At 36.7% G+C, this 18,955-nt stretch overlaps 1 protein-coding gene across 3 annotated transcripts in view; it reads right to left on the reverse strand.

Annotated features, from left to right (window-relative positions):
• Positions 1-18,955, reverse strand: part of MGAT5 (alpha-1,6-mannosylglycoprotein 6-beta-N-acetylglucosaminyltransferase) — a 141,465-nt gene that overhangs the window by 60,912 nt on the left and 61,598 nt on the right. For 2 of the 3 annotated variants that reach the window (XM_070947995.1, XM_070948150.1), the window contains exon 2: positions 8,132-8,513. In XM_070947995.1, the coding sequence (XP_070804096.1) occupies positions 8,132-8,372 (241 nt within the window). In that variant the 5' untranslated portion in view covers positions 8,373-8,513. The remainder of the gene's footprint in view (positions 1-8,131; positions 8,514-18,955) is intronic. The other variant, XM_070948081.1, reaches the window with a different exon arrangement.

The following is an 18,955-nucleotide window of genomic DNA, read 5'->3' on the forward strand; positions in this document are numbered from 1 at the left end:
TTCATGGATCTTAGATTCCAGGTTCCTATGGAGAAAAAATCTTTACAGCATCCGACTTTCCTTTCACCACCAGATGCATCCACAGCTGAGCGTCCTTTCGACTTTGGCTCAGTCGCTTCACTCTTTCTGGCGCTTCTAGTACTAGCGTTCTGCTCTTCCCCAGTAGCACCTTCCAACTTGAGGGGCTCATCTTCCGGCGTCATATCTTTTTTCCTTTTGGTACTGTCCATGGGGATTTCATAGCAAAGATACTGAAGTCGGTTGCCATTTCGTTCTCCAGTGGATCACGTTTTGTCAGAACTCTCTGCTATGACCTGTCCGTCTTGGCTGTCCCTGTATGTCATAGCTCATAGCTTCATTGAGCTACACAAACCCCTTCGCCACGACAAGGCAGTAATTCATGAAGGGACTGCTTTCATAATTCAAAAGGGCTTTATTTATGCTCTCTTAATAATGATGGACCTCTTTCAAAGGCTTTACACAGCCTTAGTAGGCAGGTTACTTCATATGTCTCTGAACATAAAATTTTTATTAATCACCTTTTTAACTCATTTATTTTCAAGTGAACTACCAGTTTGTGAGCCATTAATTGTCTCTAGTAATTAAATCAAAAGAAATTTAGGGGATAGTAATACAGGTGGCAATTTAACCGATCACTCATTCAGCAACTGTTCAAATTTGTGATGGTGCTGAATGAGTGGTAGTTAAAACGGTCCTTGAAATTCCACTCATTACAGTAACCCTGTGGACACATGATTGCAATCTGGGTGCTCAGCAATTGGCCCAGATTTACCAACTGTTACACCATCCCGTGGTCACGTGATTGCGAGATTTGTGTCCTTCCCTTTCGACTTCTCACAAGCAAAGTCAATGGGGAAGTCAATATGAATTTGGAAAATGTAATAACATGAGGTCCTCTCTTTACAACATGCATGGTTCCTGCTTAATGATGGTAACCTGAGACTTGCCAGAGTTGCCACCACTAAGCAAAATATTATGTTTTATGATTGTATCATTTGGTAGCAATTATTGTTGTTAAGTGAGGGTTACCTGTACAGTGCCACTGTGCATTTCAATAATGCACAGGGATGGCAATGGTGGAGATTGTATGTCTGCTTTTTTAAAGCTTTTTTGAAATGATTTTTTTTCCCTACAAAAACTCCAGTGTTGACAATAAATGCAATTTCCCAAAGGAGATTTTTCTAAGAAGCAAAATTTCCTGCCAGGTTCCCTGTTACTGAAAACTTCTGCAGAACCAAGAGTTTGACAATTATAGCTAACGAAATTATAGCTAAAGAAACCATAAGGCAAATGAAGTTAAAATTTAGACGGGGTGTCATTTTCAATAATATATTTAGTTTCCCTTGCCGTACAGAATTAAGGCAGAAAACTCTTGCTTCCAGAACAGCTTTTTAGCATCTGCTATCTTACTGAAATTTCTTTTCAGGTTCAAAAAGAATAAATGATGGATCCTTGTGAAGAGAAACATGGCGTATCAATGGCCTTTAATGTATTCTCTTCAAGGACAAGTTACCACACATTCTGACCAATCTGCAATATTTAGCAAGAGAATCAGAATGTAAGTCTTGGTACATGGTGTCATGGAGGCTCTACCATGCCTTACAAAACAAGCAGTAATGTTACACAGATGACAAAAGCAGTGCAACAAGGACGGTGACCTCCACCTTTCAAGCAAATGCATGCACAACGGTCACAGAATCTTGTCAGAAAACAAGACAAAAGGGACAAAGCAACAATTGGGCACTTGTTCTAAAGAGCGGCTTCCACTGCAGACAGAGAAGGAGAAGAAGATATTTAGGGAGATATGAAAGAAGGTTAAGCCCTGACCTGTAGGCAGATCTATTCAGGGATGTTGCAGTCTTTCCTTTTTGCCAAATAAATAAGATTTTGTGATGATAAGATGGGATGGGGGGAAAAAGAACAGTTGTTGAGAGAAAATAAGGGGAACCACTTAGTTTTTAAAAAGAGGCAGGTGCCTTCTGGCAAAATAAACAGGAAGGTTAGAAAGTGAAAACCAATAGCAAGAGGGACATCCAGGACACAGTTATATAAAGCAGCACTGATCCCATTTAGGAGCAGGAAAGTATTTTTTCCAAGTTGGACTATGAATGATTATGGCTCAGTATAATATATGAATATATTTATTCCCTCTCCCTCCCCCAATTCTTTTTGTCCCCAATACAGGAAGAGCAAATACATTTGCATCTTTAGTAAAAATTATCTTAAAACAAAACAGAAAACAATACTTCTTGTTCTTAGGTAACATTTCATTACAGGTAGTCCTTGATTTACGACCTCAATCAAGCCCAACATTTCTGTTCCTAAGTGAGACATTTGTAAAGTAAATTTTGCCCCATTTTACGACCTTCCTTGCCATAGACACATAAGACACTTTTTTCAGTGCCATTGTAACTTCCAACAGTCACTAAATGAACTGTTGTAAGTTGAGGACTATCTGTACTTACTATCCTGTTGGGATGCTTTGTAAATGACTCATTTTAGTATTTTATTTTAATATCATTGGAACAGTGGGCCAAAAAGGCATTTACACTATTAAGGGAAACTTTGATTTATTAAAATTAATTAATTAAAGAAGTATATATCAAACTACACAAAAAATATAAAGATGATAAATAGCATACCCAGATAACAAACATTAGGAATTAAATAAAATTATTTAAAAATCTGTTACATAAAAAGAGAAAAGGGCTGTCTTTGCTTTATATACAATTATGAATATGATTTTCTCCTAAGCTTGATAAATTGAACTATTAGGACAGAATGTGGGCCTTTCTTCATGCAATACTCATACTGTGGTACTGAACTATTTCAACTAAAGATTGGTCCACTTTTAAAATAAGTTATCTGCTTCTAGAGCCGTGGTGGCCCAGTAGTTAGAATGCAGCATTGCAGGCTAATTCTGCCGACTGTCAGCAGTTAAATCCATGCCATCTTAAATTGACTCAGACTTTCATCTTTCCAAAGGTCAGTAAAATGAGGACTCAGATTGTTGGGGCAATATGCTGACGTTTGTAAAACACACACAGTGCTGTAAAGCACTATGAAGCGATATATAAGTCTAAATGCTATTGCTATTGCTTCTCCTATTATGTGTGTGTCCAAGTAATTCCTAAACTCTCTTAAAGATTCAGAGAGCAAAATAAAATATGTAGGGAGAATTCAAGAGGATACTTAAACAGTAATTAAACTTCATTGTTTGTAATGCATCCTCCAACTCCTTAATACTAGAAAGGACATTATTTCAAAATTCTTCTAACATCCTCCTACACTTTCAAAACTTTGCTGAGGGCAGTGTGTCAACAAAATGATTTTATCCAGGAGCTTCTTCTGCTATTTGATAGACTATGGATCTTTTAAATATAATTTCTCACTTGGAAATTACTTGCAGAACCTGAATCCTTTATTAGCATCTTGAAGAGATGGCAGTTTTGTACAAATTAACCAGTGAAACCTAATTTTACTAGGCTTCAATGCAACAGATTTCTCCTGCAGCAGAGCATATTCCACTGCAGTTTGCATCACAACTTCATTACACAAATGTTGTTTTCACCAATTTATATAGTGACACCATGGAAATGATGTGTACTGATTTAAATAAATCAATGTAATGACCTACTCTCCAATTCTTACCTCAATAATGGATAAGCCCTTCTACTATTTGCTCAATGTCATTAATTTCCTTTTTTATTGCACATACTTTAGTTTTGTACTATCCATAATGTGTGAAATGAAAGCTTCTTATATATTATAAAGTCCATCACTGGCTTATTTCAAAGTTACTAAGGATAATCAGACAGAATTTGGATGCAGAAGTCATTGCTTATAGTGCAAATGTTCTATTAATTTCCTGCTTGGGGACTTATCCATTGGTATCTGGTGGAGTCTACCAGCCCTTTGACATAGGCCAGGTCAAATAATAGAGATATTAGAATTCCAGAATTCTACTTTATAGAAATAAGCCATAAAACAGGTAGCCTTGACTTACAACCATTCGTTTAGTCACCATTCAAAGATACAATGGCATTGAAAAAAATGTTTTTGGACCATTTTTTACGTTTATGACCGTTGAAGCATCCCCATGGTGACATGATCAAAATTCAATTGCTTGGCACTGGCACATATTTATGACAGTTACAGAGCCCCAGGTCATGTGATTACATTTTGTCACCTTCTGACAAGCAAAGTCAAGGGAGAAGCCAGATTCACTTAACAACCATGTTACTAACTTAACAACTGCAGTGATTCATTTAATGATGGCAAAAAAGATTGTAAAACTGTCTCTCTTAGCAACAGAAATTTTGGGCTCAACTGTGGTTGTAAAAATTTTAAGGCCTAACAACAAATTGGCATGATCTTATATTTCTTTCTTATACTGTCTTCTTCATGTCTACTAACAATCATCATATAATTTCTCTAAGGTTATCTCTGTGGTTCTCTACAGATTCTAAACTCTGTATTAAGTAGGTCTTTAGAACAGCAGAAATGTTTTGATTATTTTTTAAATATTTTTATTCCACCTTTTTTTTCATGCATAATTCAAGATGGCAAACATACCATACTATATTAAATACCGGTAAGTCTTTAAAATAGCAGAAATGTTTTGATGTTACACCAGCTTTGGTAAAATAGCTTTTACAGGAACTAGACAAAATGAGTACAGTACATTCCTATTCATTCTAAAAGCTTCTTAACATGTCTGGTTAACACTGGCATCTTTATGGGAGGCAACGTGTCCTAACATTCAGGAAAAAAGAATTCTTTTATCTTTTATTTATTTGTGGAGATTACTCCTATAAATGTTTAGGCTCTGCATGAAACAATGGGGAAATGTGACCTGAGATTTAGAGCAGGATATACAGTAAAACTGATGCTATTACAACTAGCCTTCCAATTCAACAAATTTCGAAGAGATGTTAAAAATTCTGCCCTGCCTCTGGGCAGAGTGGGACTGATTATGGATTAACAAACTAAAACTTAATATTGATGCCAACATCAGATAGGCTACCTATGTGCTGCGTTGGCGCAGTGATTAGAGTGCAGTACTGCAGGCTACTTCTGCTGATCACCGGCTGCCAGCAGTTTGGCAGATCGAATCTCACCAGGCTCAGCGTTCCATCCTTCTGAGGTCGGTAAAATGAGGACCCAGATTGTTGGGGGCAATATGCTGACTCTGTAAACCGTTTAGAGAGGGCTGTTAGGTGAATCATTGCAGTTGTTAGGTTAGTAACATGGTTGTTAAGTGAATTTGGCTTCCTCATTGACTTTGCTTGTCAGAAGGTCACAAAAGGTGATCATATGATCCTAAGACTTCAAGTGTCATAAATATAATCCAGTTGCCAACATCCAAATTTTGATCATATGACTATGGGGATGTTACAACAGTCGCAAGTCGCTTTTTTCAGTGTCATAACTTTGAACCAGTGGTGGAATTCAATTTTTTTTTACTACTGGTTCTGTGGGAGTGGATTGGTGGGCATGGCTTGGCTTGGTAGGCGTGGCAGGGGAAGGATACTGCAAAATCTCCATTTCCACTCCACTCCAGGGGAAGGATACTGTAAAATCTCCATTTCCAACCCACTCTGGGGCCAGCCAAAGGTGGTATTTGCTGGTTCTCTGAACTATTCAAAATTTCTGCTACCAGTTCTCCAGAACCTGTCAGAACCTGCTGAATAGCACCCCTGCTTTGAACGGTCACTAAATGAATGGTTGTAAGTTGAGGACTATCTTAATTAGGGAAGATCAGTATAGTATAAATGTTTGTTTTCTAAAAAATAATGTATACTATTGTATACATTATGTATACAATAATGTATACAATACAGTATCACTTTTATTTCTGTTTTTACATTCACTAAATAGGCAGGTAAATCAAAGTAATTGAGGAAGAAGTTAAACATGTAATGTTTCTTGCTCTTTATGTGATGTATTTTTAGCTGCTGTCCTAGCAACTTATTTAATCATGTATCTGCTATTACACAATATGGTTGGGAAAGGGAAGATTTTTTTTAAAGCAGCAGTTCTCTGGCCAAAATTAAATCTTAACCTTTTTTTTTAATGTAGTGGAAAGGCTGAGCTCATAGTGCTCACTGCCAGCTTTTAAATATAAGTCTCCCAAACTTTGAAATTTCTTTATAAAAATAGAAAACAAATGAAACATCATATCCACAAGAATCTGCAAGATTCTTCTTTCCTGTTATGGACAACCACTTAAACCAACATTTAAGGAATTGGAGACAAATTTGTCTTGTCTTGCTCTTCCCTACTGATAATTCTCTTTAAAAGTAAGTTGGTTACTGTCTAAATCTTGGGCATTTACTAGCTTTTACTGTCCCCCCCTCGCTTTTAATTCCATACTGAAATTCATCTCTGAACAAAGAGATATAATTACTGCAACACACAATTTTCCTTAATTTCAAAAGTCTAAAATCAAATTTAGGGAAATCTTGTGTATACGTTACAAATATAAACAGCTGCTAACAGCTACGATAATGTGAATTGTGCTATTCAGGCTGCTGTCAACATCCATGATCCAAAGGAAGAAAACAAATGCCACATCCAGAAAGATTTCTTATTTCCTATGAAGGGCAACTTTAAACTTCCCAGAAATATGCTATATTTGATCTGGTTGCAGCTACTCTATCTTTTTCAGACCGAGGGAGATGTGTGAGAAATCAATGGTTGAAACACATTTTTCCTTTAGCAAAATACCCTTGAGATTCAACCAGGTTCTCTGCCTTCTCCGATTTATTTTTTTAAATGGTCTGGGAGATTGGATACCATCCTGATTTATCTCTTTAAATTTTGGGAGATTTTGGGATACCATTATTTCTTTAAATTCTGAAAGCCTGCTTGGAAACTGAAGCTGCTCCTGCACCAAATATGAAAGGTTGGGTATTGCTTCTTGCAAATTTTAGTTAAAATGGTTTTAGTTATAACAACAATTATAAATGCCCTAACAGAATTTTGGGAAATCTCTAACCCTATTGTTTTTACTATATAAATATTTTAATTTTATATTAAAATTATGTATTATCTTAATGCATTGTAGCACTTTTTGTTAAGGCCTGAAGTAGGAGGCCCTCAACTTGAATCTCCTTCCAAAGCTCCTTTTGATTGGGCAGATGATAAACATAGTAGCCACATGGGCCTTTACACAACTCTGGCTCATGTGCCAGTTCCAGAGGTATTTGCAACAGAAGGACTTAGCCCCAGTATAATTCATGTCTTCATTATCACCCAGCTGGACTATTGTTCCCCATGGGACAGCCTTTGAAGACCATCAGGGAGCTCACATTGTTTTAAAATGCAATGCCCCATTTGTAAGTTGATATACATTGCCAGGAGCGTATCACATTTGTGTTGTAGGCTTGCTTTTAACAGGTATCCAAGTCTAAGTCAACTTCTAGGACCACACTATTCTACCTGAATCAACCCAATTGACACGATTGTTTCAGGAGGCAGATGCTGGTTTTAATCTCACTTTCTTAAAATTGGGGACTATGATAGGGCTCTATGATTACACATGTTATTGATATACAACCCATTATTAATATATATATATATGGCTAGAGGAAAAACACACATAAACCCTATGAAGAAGTAAGAAAAAAGTAAGAATATATATTCAATACTTCATTAAAGTTATACTGTACATAAACTTAAATCAGAGGAGATGGGTGTTCCTGTGTACTTTAGATCAAGTTTTTATATGTCTGGCTGGTTTAGCAATAGCACTAGTCAGCACACTGCCCCCGACAATCTGGGCCCTTATTTTACCGACCTCGAAATGATGGAAGGCTGAGTCAACCTTGAGCTGATGAGAATCGAACTGCTGGAGTGAGCAACGAGTTAGCTTGCAGTACTGGGCCACCTCCGGAAACAAGTTATAAAAGGAGATATTGTTTATTCTTAGGAAGGAAGGAAGGAAGGAAGGAAGGAAGGAAGGAAGGAAGGAAGGAAGGAAGGAAGGAAGGAAGGAAGGAAGGAAGTTCTAAACCCCAGCTATATAGGCTGATGAGTTGACTGATGATACTGAATAAGGCATGAAATATTGCAGTTTCAGTATAGGAATCTACACAAACCTACTCACCATATGCAGTCATTGTCCCAACATAAGGTCCATCCACTACATTTCTATTTTCTTCTGCTAATGCTTTTATGTATCTTTTACTGAGATCCAGTATTTGTTCACGAAGCACTGAACTGCTTTCATGCTGAGTCTTCTGTTGAATAGTAAAATGCAGGAGCATCATTCCCCAAATAAAGCCAAAAGTCACCAGAAAGAAGCCAAGTTTCTGAGAGGACAATTTCCATGGAGTGAAGAGTGCCATGGCTGTTTAAACACTTCTGGAGTCCCTTGGAAAGATTTTGCAGCTCAAACTCCCAGTGCAGGCCACACAAATCACAATTTTGAAGTTACAGATTCTAGCTTGTTAATCAGCATGCTTTCTCCATTCAATTCCATCCTGCTGCTGAAAGAGAAAAGAAGCATATGGTGATTTAAAGAAATAAAATCCCTTCCTCCCCAGCTGGCTTTATATTTGTTTATTTAACTCACTCCCCACCTCTGAGTAGCACAATATATTTCCTCAGTGATTTGGCAGTTGTTGCAATTCCCTATTTTATGACATGAGTAAGAATATCAGAGTCAAGACCGTATTTGGAATGACATCAAAAGATGTGTGTCACTAATTGTAGAATCTACCTTTCAAGAACTTGAAATCAATTTAACGTTTTCAGTTTTCATTTCTGCAGAGAGTTTTTTCACATGATAGCAACACAGTGGCATATTTTTAGAAGGATCTGACTGCAAAGCATTCAATTTAATTTCAGTTTCATTGTAAAAGTCTGAAGTTTTGTTAAGAACAATGGCATATAAAAAAAAATTTTTTTCCCAGCAAACCTTTCAAAAGGAAAAACTATTATAATAAAAAAAGCTTTCCCTAATATCCTTTCTTAAATTTCAGTTTTAAGAGTATTTTAAAATCTCATTGACACTTCTCTAAAAATAAGTTCGGAATGAATCTTGGGTTTTCCCCAATCTTTTTCTAAGCTTTACTTTACAGACTGACTTACACTCCCGAAGTGTGAAACATAATTACAACAATACATAATCTACCTACATTTCAAGGAAATTATACATTCATATCATAAATGTAAATAGCTGCAATGGTCTGTGAAGGAGTCATTTGGGTATATTATTTGTTTATTTAAAAGAATTCGTATGGCAGCTCATAATACATCTCTGGGTGGATCTATAATTCAATTTCTGGATTGCAGAAGATCCTCACATTCCATGGCTGTCCAAGCCAAACAAAAAAACACTGCTCTTTGCATATAAGTGATAAACATATTATCACTAATGTGTATGGCTAAAAAGACTTGGCAGTATTCAGGTACACTACAGTTGAATGAACAGAATTTTGATTAACAAGAAAATTATCTAAATTATCTAAAATTAAGAATAGCCATGATGATCCATAAGAAAAAAGCTGCAGAGGCGGCCTGTTGACTTCTAAGTACAATTTCAGATGATAGTCATTGCCTCTAATTCCCTTCATGAAATAGGCCCTAGTTATCTAAGGGGCAGCCTATCTCTAGCTGTCTGCCCTTCGGTTGTGTGGAGTATGTGATGGCCCGGTGGGCCCGATAGGTCCGGTTTTTGCTCTCCCCAGGCTCCAGACGCTTTCTAGGAGCCTGAGGAGGGCAAAAACGGCCTCCCCCCAAGGTCCTCCAGAGGCCGGAAATGGCCCGTTTCCTGACTTCCGGTGGGCCCAGAAGGTCCGAAAATCAGCTGGCTGGTGCACGCATGCACGCTGGAGCTGAGCTAGGGCAAAGCTCGCGTGCCCACAGATATGGCTCCACATGCCACCTATGGCACACGTGCCATAGGTTCGCCATCCCAGCCCTATATTAAATGAAGCCAATATATAAACTGGGTTGGCTTCTATTTGAAGAAATATTCCCAGAGAAAGTAGCTAAGCGAGAGGCTATACCTTTCTCAGGTGCTCTCTCCTCAACTAAGTTAAAACACTAAAATATGTATTCCATAACAAGCAGAGCTCCGAGACCGTCTTCTGCCACCAATAGCCTCCCACCGACCAGTTCGTTCCCACAGAGAGGGTCTCCTCAGGGTGCCATCTGCCAAGCTATGTCGGCTGGCGACGCCCAGGGGGAGGGCCTTCTCTGTGGGAGCCCCAGCCCTGTGGAACGAACTGCCCCCGGAAATTCGTAAGATCTCCGACCTCCGGGTGTTTCGCTGCGCATTGAAGACCCTGTTGTTCCGCCAGGCCGGACTATCAACACAATAGTTTTAAATTGGGGTATTTAAATTTATTGGGGTTTTAAATTTGAGCCACTTATTTAATTATTTTAAATTTTATATCATTGTTTTGTCTGTGTTTTTAAATAGGCTGTACACCGCCCTGAGTCCTTCGGGAGAAGGGCGGTATAGAAATAAAATTATTATTATTATTATTATTATTAAATCAGTTTTATTTCCATATGAATTTTAAAATCTAGATGTAACTTAGCTGTAGGGTTGCAAAAGTTTAACTTAAAGAGGCCCCAACTACAAAACAGAAAACATTGCCAGAATATAGAGTATACTGAAACTGAAAAGAATTTGTGAAGCTATAATTCAGAGCAGGGGGATTAACTAATAAACTCACAACTTGCTCATGAGACCCAAACCCCAGACTGGGTGGGGCATACATATCTAACCATACTGTCACTAGTGTCCTAGAGTCAGTTTACTCAAGAAATTACAAGGCGAAGCAGAGCCTTGGTGGCGCAGCAGACTAAAGTGCTATTAAGTAGCACCAGCTGCCTGCAATTACTGCAAGTTCAAATCTCACCAGGCTCAAGGTTGACTCAGCCTTCCACCCTTTCAAGGTAGATAAAATGAAGACCCGGATTGTGGGGGCAATAAACTGTCTTTGTATAAAAAAGAACAACGCTTAGGGGCCCCCGAAAGCCCTACTAAGCAGGTATATACAAAAGTATGAAGGCTATTGCTTAATGCATTGTAAGCCGCCCTGAGTCTCCGGAGAAGGGCGGCATATAAATCAAACTAATAAACAATAAATAAATAAATGACAATCACCAGTGCCCAAATAATATAGTAATAACTTATGAAAACACTATGGAGTCAGATCAAAATTATTAGTCCTGCAGGAGTAGCTACTCTGACCCCCATTATAAGCTGAAGAAAATTGTTTCTAGCTCCCTAGTAAAGTCCCTGAAATTTCTCTGGAATACAGCTGTAAATTTTTAAAAAACTACTTTCTTTAAGATATTTCTGAAACATATTTCTCTTGGGACTCACATGCGCAATTGTGAAGGATACCAGAAGCTATAGTTCAGCAAGATCTGCTGGGTCAAATATTTCCTATCCAGGAATTAAATGATGCTATCTATATTTTTCAAAGAGTTTTATCTGATTTGGGAGCCCTTCAAGTGTGTTGGCCTCGGTTCACAAAAGTCCTTAGTCTGGCCATGCCTGAGACTACAGTACTGAAAGTTGAAAACTACATGTCTGGACATTGCCAAGGTGGAAAAGTCTTTTATAAACAAACATTTCAAATGTCTTTTTTTTTTAAGGCAACTAAAACTCCTCTTACTACCTGAAGTATAGATGTGATCTGCAGAATATACAATACAACAGCTGGAAAAAGATAACTGGGACAAAGGTGGGAGGGTCAGTGCATTTTATTTATATCTTTTCCCGTTGGGAAAAAAAAAGCTTGCATTTGGGTAAATTGCACTGGCTCATGATATATTTGGAAAGTTAGCTCAGAATAGAAATGATTTTTTTTAATTGCCAGTAATACAAAGTGAGGAACCCCTTTAAACTGACTCTTAAATTAAGTCTCTAATCAGATTAGCAACAAAAGACCAGAGAGTTTCATCTGGATGATCAGCAGGAAACCATCATAATCACTCTTAAATAAAATTCTGAGAAAGTGCTCTAGCCTTAGAGCTTTCTTACAAATTAAACTCTGCATTGTTTCTAACAAAGACATTAATGCACCCATCCATTGATAGGCAACTTTTTGCATCCTTGTATTATTCTATGATTCTGATCATTCTTCTCTTTTTAAATCTTCTTGTCATTATTCCTCAACTCCCAAACTGCTTGTTATTTAGTCTTAATACCACCAAGGTGCTTATGGCAAGGTCTTTGATGGTCACACTTCAAAATTAATCTATAAAGTGGTGTTTAAATTTGGGGAGCATTTAGACTTCATTTCTTATTCAACAGATTTTACTAGGTTCTTCAGCATCTATTTTATATTATAATTATCTGTGTAGCTGCACTGTAGCATGGTTTCAGACTACAAATGGAGCTGCAAGCTATTTTTCATTATTCTCAGTGTGGTTCAAAGTTGCAGTTAATCAAAGGTAATTGAGTGATTTGCCTTTAAAATTAAAGCTAGGATGACAATCTAAAGGCGTTTTGCATTTCAATCAGCATATGCCTCACTTTCCACAATGTTTAAATTAGTAAGTTTTCATGCAATGTCTTTTGTTTAACAGGTTCTCCCAGATTTTAGTCCTGTAGCAACTTTTCAGAAAGTTTTCACCAAATCAATAAAACTAGAACTAATAGTATAAACTATTAAGCACTTCACCTATTTTCTTTATTTTTATGCTGTTTGTCATACAGGTTGGTGAAGCAGCAATATTTTCAATCTTTAAAACCAAAATGAAATGAGAATTTAAAGGTGCAATACATTACATTCAAAAACTACAATAACAAGCTATTCAGCATTAGCTGTGCTTTGATTTAGATATTAAAATTTGCCAAACATTAGTCTTCTACTTTACAGCATATCCCACTATGTGGTTTCACTCACATATATGAAATGCATGTCTTTTTAAGGGATTCACAAGAAACTTATGATCAATACACTTGATGTGCCTTAGCTTTTAATGATTTCCTCACAGATTTCCTCTTTAGTTAAAAATTATACAGTAACATATATTATGATCATATGGTGCAGAACAGGGAAATAGTCCATTAATTTTCTGTTTCTATCAGAATCCATAGGCTGAGGTATAAAAGAGAATATATATATATATAGCACAGGTTATATCATGTTACTCCATCAGATAATGAAATGTCTGGAAGCAAACAACCAAGCTCAGAGAACACCAAGGTCTCCCTGGGTTAAGATAGCAAACCATTTAATGTGTAATGGGCTACAAAGCTTTGAGAGTCACTGCTGACATGCCTTATTTTTTGGGGGGAATTAACTCCCACTATAATTATACTTGAAATCAGATCTCTTTTAAGTTTAGAAAAGCACTAAGAATGCTTATTTTTCTTAGGTCCCTGTGAAGCTGTCCTATATCTTTTATTTATTAATATAAGGATGTTTATATTATTATACGTTATGGACATTTTACTCTAGAGGATCCTTGTTTTAAACTGTGATAACGTATAGCATGTCATAAAATTATGGCTGCTTTTATTCTACCGTGTTTCCCCCAAAATAAGACCCTGTCTTATATTTTTTTGAAACCTGAAATAAGCACTTGGCCTTATTGCCATGCACTCAAAAGCCCGATTGGGTTTATTATCAGGGGATGTCTTATATACCCTACTTTTTTTTCTTCCATTATGTCCAATTCTTGGAGACTACCTAAAAGTCCCTGAGGTTTTTCAGAAGTAGTTTGCCACTGTCTCCTTCCTAGACAAAATGACTGGCCCAAGGTCACCCAGCTGGTTTTGTGCCCAAAGTGGGGCTAGAATTTGGTTTCTAACCTGATGCCTCAACTACTACACCAAACTGGTTCTCGTACTCTGCTGAGCTACATATGAACAATGAAGTTAAAATTAAAATCCATTTTAAAACACGGCCCCCACAGTCAGCAACTATTAGTGGAATAAAATCTGCAGGGAGTCCTAAAGGTTATACACTTACTGGTATTTTTCAACAGAAAATAGATTATCTCTCATCAATTATTTAATGCATGCGACATAAAACAAGCAGACAAAGCTCTATACCAATCTGAGATAGAAAAACCAACCATCAAATAATTGAATAATATGATTGACTCTCTTAACTATAATTGATTAAAAGTGTAATTTAGTCAACTAAAGCTTTGAAGTGATATAAGTTTGCTGAGTTAAATAAAACAAGTTTTTATGCTATTTATATGTATATTTGTTAACATTATGGTCAGGGTGTCAAATATCTCTAAATTTGTTTTGTTTTGTTTTTTTTTAAAAAATGGCCATTGTTAGTAATGTAGTCATCACCATATACTGTACTTTTCCACGATTCAGCAACTCCAATTTCACTACGTACTTATAACTGTACATGAGTTTTTAATTATAATGCATTGTGAATCTGATGAAATGAACAGCATAGGATCAAACATTTAAAATAATAATAGGTTTACTGTTGCAAGAGCTTAGAAAGTACAAAAATGAAATACAGAGTAATAAAAACATAGAAATCAAATAGCATACAGATTAGGAAATTTTCATCAATTTATTATTTGAAAGAAGCATAATCAGTTCTATCGAAGTATGCTGTCTCATACTTTATTTCATTATACAATGAAGTGCTTGGGAAAACTGATATCATTAAAGGAACAGCTAAAGAAGATCCGCTAGTAATCTCTTTCTCAAAGGACAATGTGTTCTAGTGTCTCCAAAGTACTATATAATTAAATTGCAAGGGCAGCAAGTGAGTAATGTTATTTTTCCCAATTTTGTATCCTCAAATAGGATGGACCTGATCTCACATAATCTAGTGACAGTGTTACATAACCACTGGTGTAAAGTTGGTATAGGATGGGCAGTTTGACCTGGACAGACAAGTGCTACCATCACTGCTTTGAAAGCTACCTGTGGTTTTCAATGGCAACTAAAATGATCCTGAAAATGGCTTGGAAAATTTAACTACTTATTATTCAAATGATAACCTAATAATGTGTACCGTACAGATAGTCCTCAACTCACAATAATTCATTTAGTGACTGTTCAAAATTACAATGGCACTGGAAAAAAAAGACTTATGATCATTTTTCACATTCATGACCGTTGCTCACTTCCGTTTGATCATAGTCACATGATCAAAAATCAAATGCTTGGGAACTGAATCATATTTAGGATGGTTGCAGTGTCCTGGGGTCATGTGATCACAAGCAAAGTCAATGGGGAATCCCAATTCATTTAACAACCTTGTTACTAACTTAACAGCTGCAGTAATTCACTTAACAACTCTGGCAAGAAAGGTGGTAAAAATGAGGGAAAATTCACTAAACAACTGTCTTGCTTAGCAACAGAAATGTTGGTTCAATTGTGGTCATAATAGAGGACTACCTATAGTGATTTTAAATGTTCCAGGGCAATATAATTATCATCTAAAGCAGAGGTGTCAAACTGGCGGGGGCTGGATGCGTCACGCACAGGCCATGCCCACCCCAGTTCCTCAAAGGGGAAAAAATGTCACAAAAGTCATGTGACAGCAACGTGACACTGCAAGCTTGACACCTGTGATCTAAAGCAATAGCTTCCAACATTTTGGGTGCCAGGGACTGGTTCCATGGCAGGAGGTTTTTCTGTGGACTGGGGGTTTGGTTTTGTGAGCTACCTGGATCCCATGTGTGTGGATGGGGCTTCACTCGCTTCCGCAGGCCAGTTCCTGGCAGGCTGCAGACCGGTGCTGGTCTGTGGACCAGGGGTTGGGAACCCCTGACTTAAAAGTTCCAGAAAATTTGGCAATTGTGTTATTGTTTTAAAATAATTTATCTCTGCTCTGTCCTGAATAATAAAACATAAATAATTAAAAAAAGAGATCAGATGTTTGCTATGCATTTGGTGCTACATCCCACAATGCCCTACCCTGGTCGTATAAACTCAGACTGCGCAGAGACCATTAGACTAGAATTAGGCACTAGAAATAGTAAAACAGTTCAGCAATACAGAAGTTAGGATAGGCAGATCTATCACTTCTAAGTTATTGTACTGTGACAAGACGGGTGAGGGCAATACTCAGTGCAAACTATTCATTACTGCTTGGCTGAAACTTTACATGCAGGAACAGATATTACAGAATTCTCTCTAAAAGTCAACATTTCCTACACACCCTTCAATTAAATGCAGAGAGACCTGCAGCCCAGTCCTCAAATTTCTTATGCCTTTTAAGTCCTGTGGTTTGCAATCAAACAACAAAATAATAGTGTTGAAGGTTTCTTTCAAAAAGGAAATAAATGGTTTTTCAAAAGGAGGAGATCAAAATTTACATGCAACAGCATATTACATCTCCGGGGTCAAAGCTTATCTTCAAAACAAATGTTGCAGTTGTTACCACTCTTATAATAAGATGCTTATTCTGGAGACTTCTTTGCTTTTGATGCATGTTGCTTTACACAGAATAATACAAGCAAAGGTGTCAGGTACAGTTCCCAGGAATCAAAAGTCAATATTCTTAAATTGAGCATTAATTACCTACTGTTCCTTTTTAACTACTTAAGTTTATTGTCGTCATTAACCAATTGGTATTCAAATATCCAAAATATCCAAAACTAAATTGACAGTTAAGAAAAGGATTTACTGGACAGACACAGGGTGGATAAAAATCAATGATTCTTTTAAAAAAAATTTAAAAAAATCAGATTTTTTTGATTTAAATCGGATTTTTTTTTATTTTTATCGAATTTATTTTAATAAAAAACTTTTGGGGTAAAAATCTATTGTAAGATAGTTTTCTATTTAAGATACATAAATAATTTAGTTTATTCAGCATGAAATGGAGCTTAGTTATGTAGCATAAAGCTGTATATTCTGCAACACTGGGACTATCGGTGAGTCAACAGTGGGTCAAAGGAGTAGCAGAGATGACAGTTGCTCTTTAAAAATTATGATTTAAATCGAGTTGATTTAAATCAAGCCTTTTTACTAGTGATTTAAATCATGATTTAAATTGTGATTTAAATCAACTCGATTTAAATCAAATCCACCCTGGACAGACAGTTAAGAAAAATATATACTGGACAGACAAAAAAAAAAAAAAAATGGCTAAAAACAATGATTAAATACTTTTTTAAAGAGGAACACAAAAAATGAGCACTCACCAATACAGATATGAAAGTAGCTGGGTCCTGACACTACACTCCCTGCAATAAACCAATATTTAACCCTTGTGCCTTATCATTCATCCCAATATCCTTTCTCACTGGAGAAAGTTATTACAGTTCTTGACTTATAACCACAATTGGGAGCAGAATTTCCATTGCTAAGCAAGGTGATTGTTAAGTCAGTTGTGCCTGATTTATTATCTTTTTTGCTATGGTTTTTAAGTGAATCACATGGGCATTAAGCAAACCCACCTCCCATTATTTACTTTGCTTGTCGGAAGCTGGCTAGGAAAGTTACAACTATTCAAAAAATGATTTCTGAAAATAACTTATTATTCTCACTGGTATCCAAGTTAGCTCATGTGCATCTCCAGAAACTGGGGAAGATACCACTTACATTAGATGCCACAAATAGACTTTTTAAAATGTATACAATAAACATGGATATTAAATTCCTAACTTGGAAAATATATGCGGCAAATACCTCCCAGCAAAGAAATTAAAATTGGATGTAATTTGTTTGCAAGAAACGCGTATAAGAAAGATTAAAAAAATATTTTATTAATGAAAACTTGATAGAGGAACTCAGCTGCTTTAAGTTAAAAAAAGTTGTTTTGTACATAAATCCACATTTGCAACCAAAAATGATATTATGTGATGATCAAGGCAGATATATGGGAGTGGAGATTAATTTTAATAAAAGATAGATCCTTTAGTGGATTTATGCTCCAATAAAAATAAATCTGCATTTTTCAATGGGTGTATGGGAAAATTAATGGACCTGTCATATAAAAATTGGTGCCTAATGGGAGATTGTAATGAAGTAGTCTGCCCACAGCAAGCTAGAACATTAACCAAAGGAATTAAAATGATGCAAGGCAAGCTACCAAAATATTCTTTGAAATGATGGATAATCTTGAATGAATTGATATATGGTGACATAAAAATTGTGACTCTAAAGAATGTACTTATTTTTCAGAAACACATAGTTCTTTTTCCAGGATAGACATGTTTTGAATTTTCAAAAGTTTGACCACTTGTGTCAACAAAGTTGAAATATTGCCAAAGATTTTCTGTGACCATAATTCAGTGACTTTAATATACAAGAAAAAACTTAGAACTTGTAGATGGATACCAAATGAAATATGACTACAGCTTGATTTAACAGAGTACCGTAATGAAAAAAGATTCTTAAAAAAAAGAGAGAGAAAGAATAACCTCAGTAAGATTACTGATATTAAAATTTTTATTTATTTATTTATTATTCAAATTTCTATACCGCCCTTCTCCTTTCGGACTCAGGGCGGTGAACAGCCAAAATAAAACATTTATACATAAAGTGCGATTAAAAATAGATTTAAAATAATTAAATTTGGCCCATAGTTTAAAATTTATCAATTTAAAATCCATATCAAAATTTAAAATCAACCATAAAATCATAAAATCAAGAGAGACCGGCTAACTGAAAGAGATGAGTTTTTAGGGCCCGACGAAAAGTCCGGAGGTCGGAGATCACTCGTATCTCTGGGGGTAGATTGTTCCAAAGGGTAGGTGCCACCACAGAGAAGGCTCTCCTCCTGGGGGTTGCCAGCCGGCATTGTCTAGCTGACGGCACCCTGAGGAGGCCCTCTCTGTGGGAGCGAAATGGCCGGTGGGAGGCTATTGGTGGCAGAAGGCGGTCCCGTAAGTACCCTGGCCCTAAGCCATGGAGCGCTTTAAAGGTGATCACCAACACCTTGAAGCGCACCCGGAAGTCCACCGGAAGCCAATGCAGCTCACGCAGGAGAGGAGTCACATGGGAGCGCCCCGTCGCTCCCAT

This window comes from Pituophis catenifer, unplaced genomic scaffold (assembly GCF_029215685.1).
Source record: "Pituophis catenifer annectens isolate HBS135680 unplaced genomic scaffold, rPitCat1.0.hap2 SCAF_1, whole genome shotgun sequence".
Lineage (NCBI taxonomy): Eukaryota > Metazoa > Chordata > Lepidosauria > Squamata > Colubridae > Pituophis > Pituophis catenifer.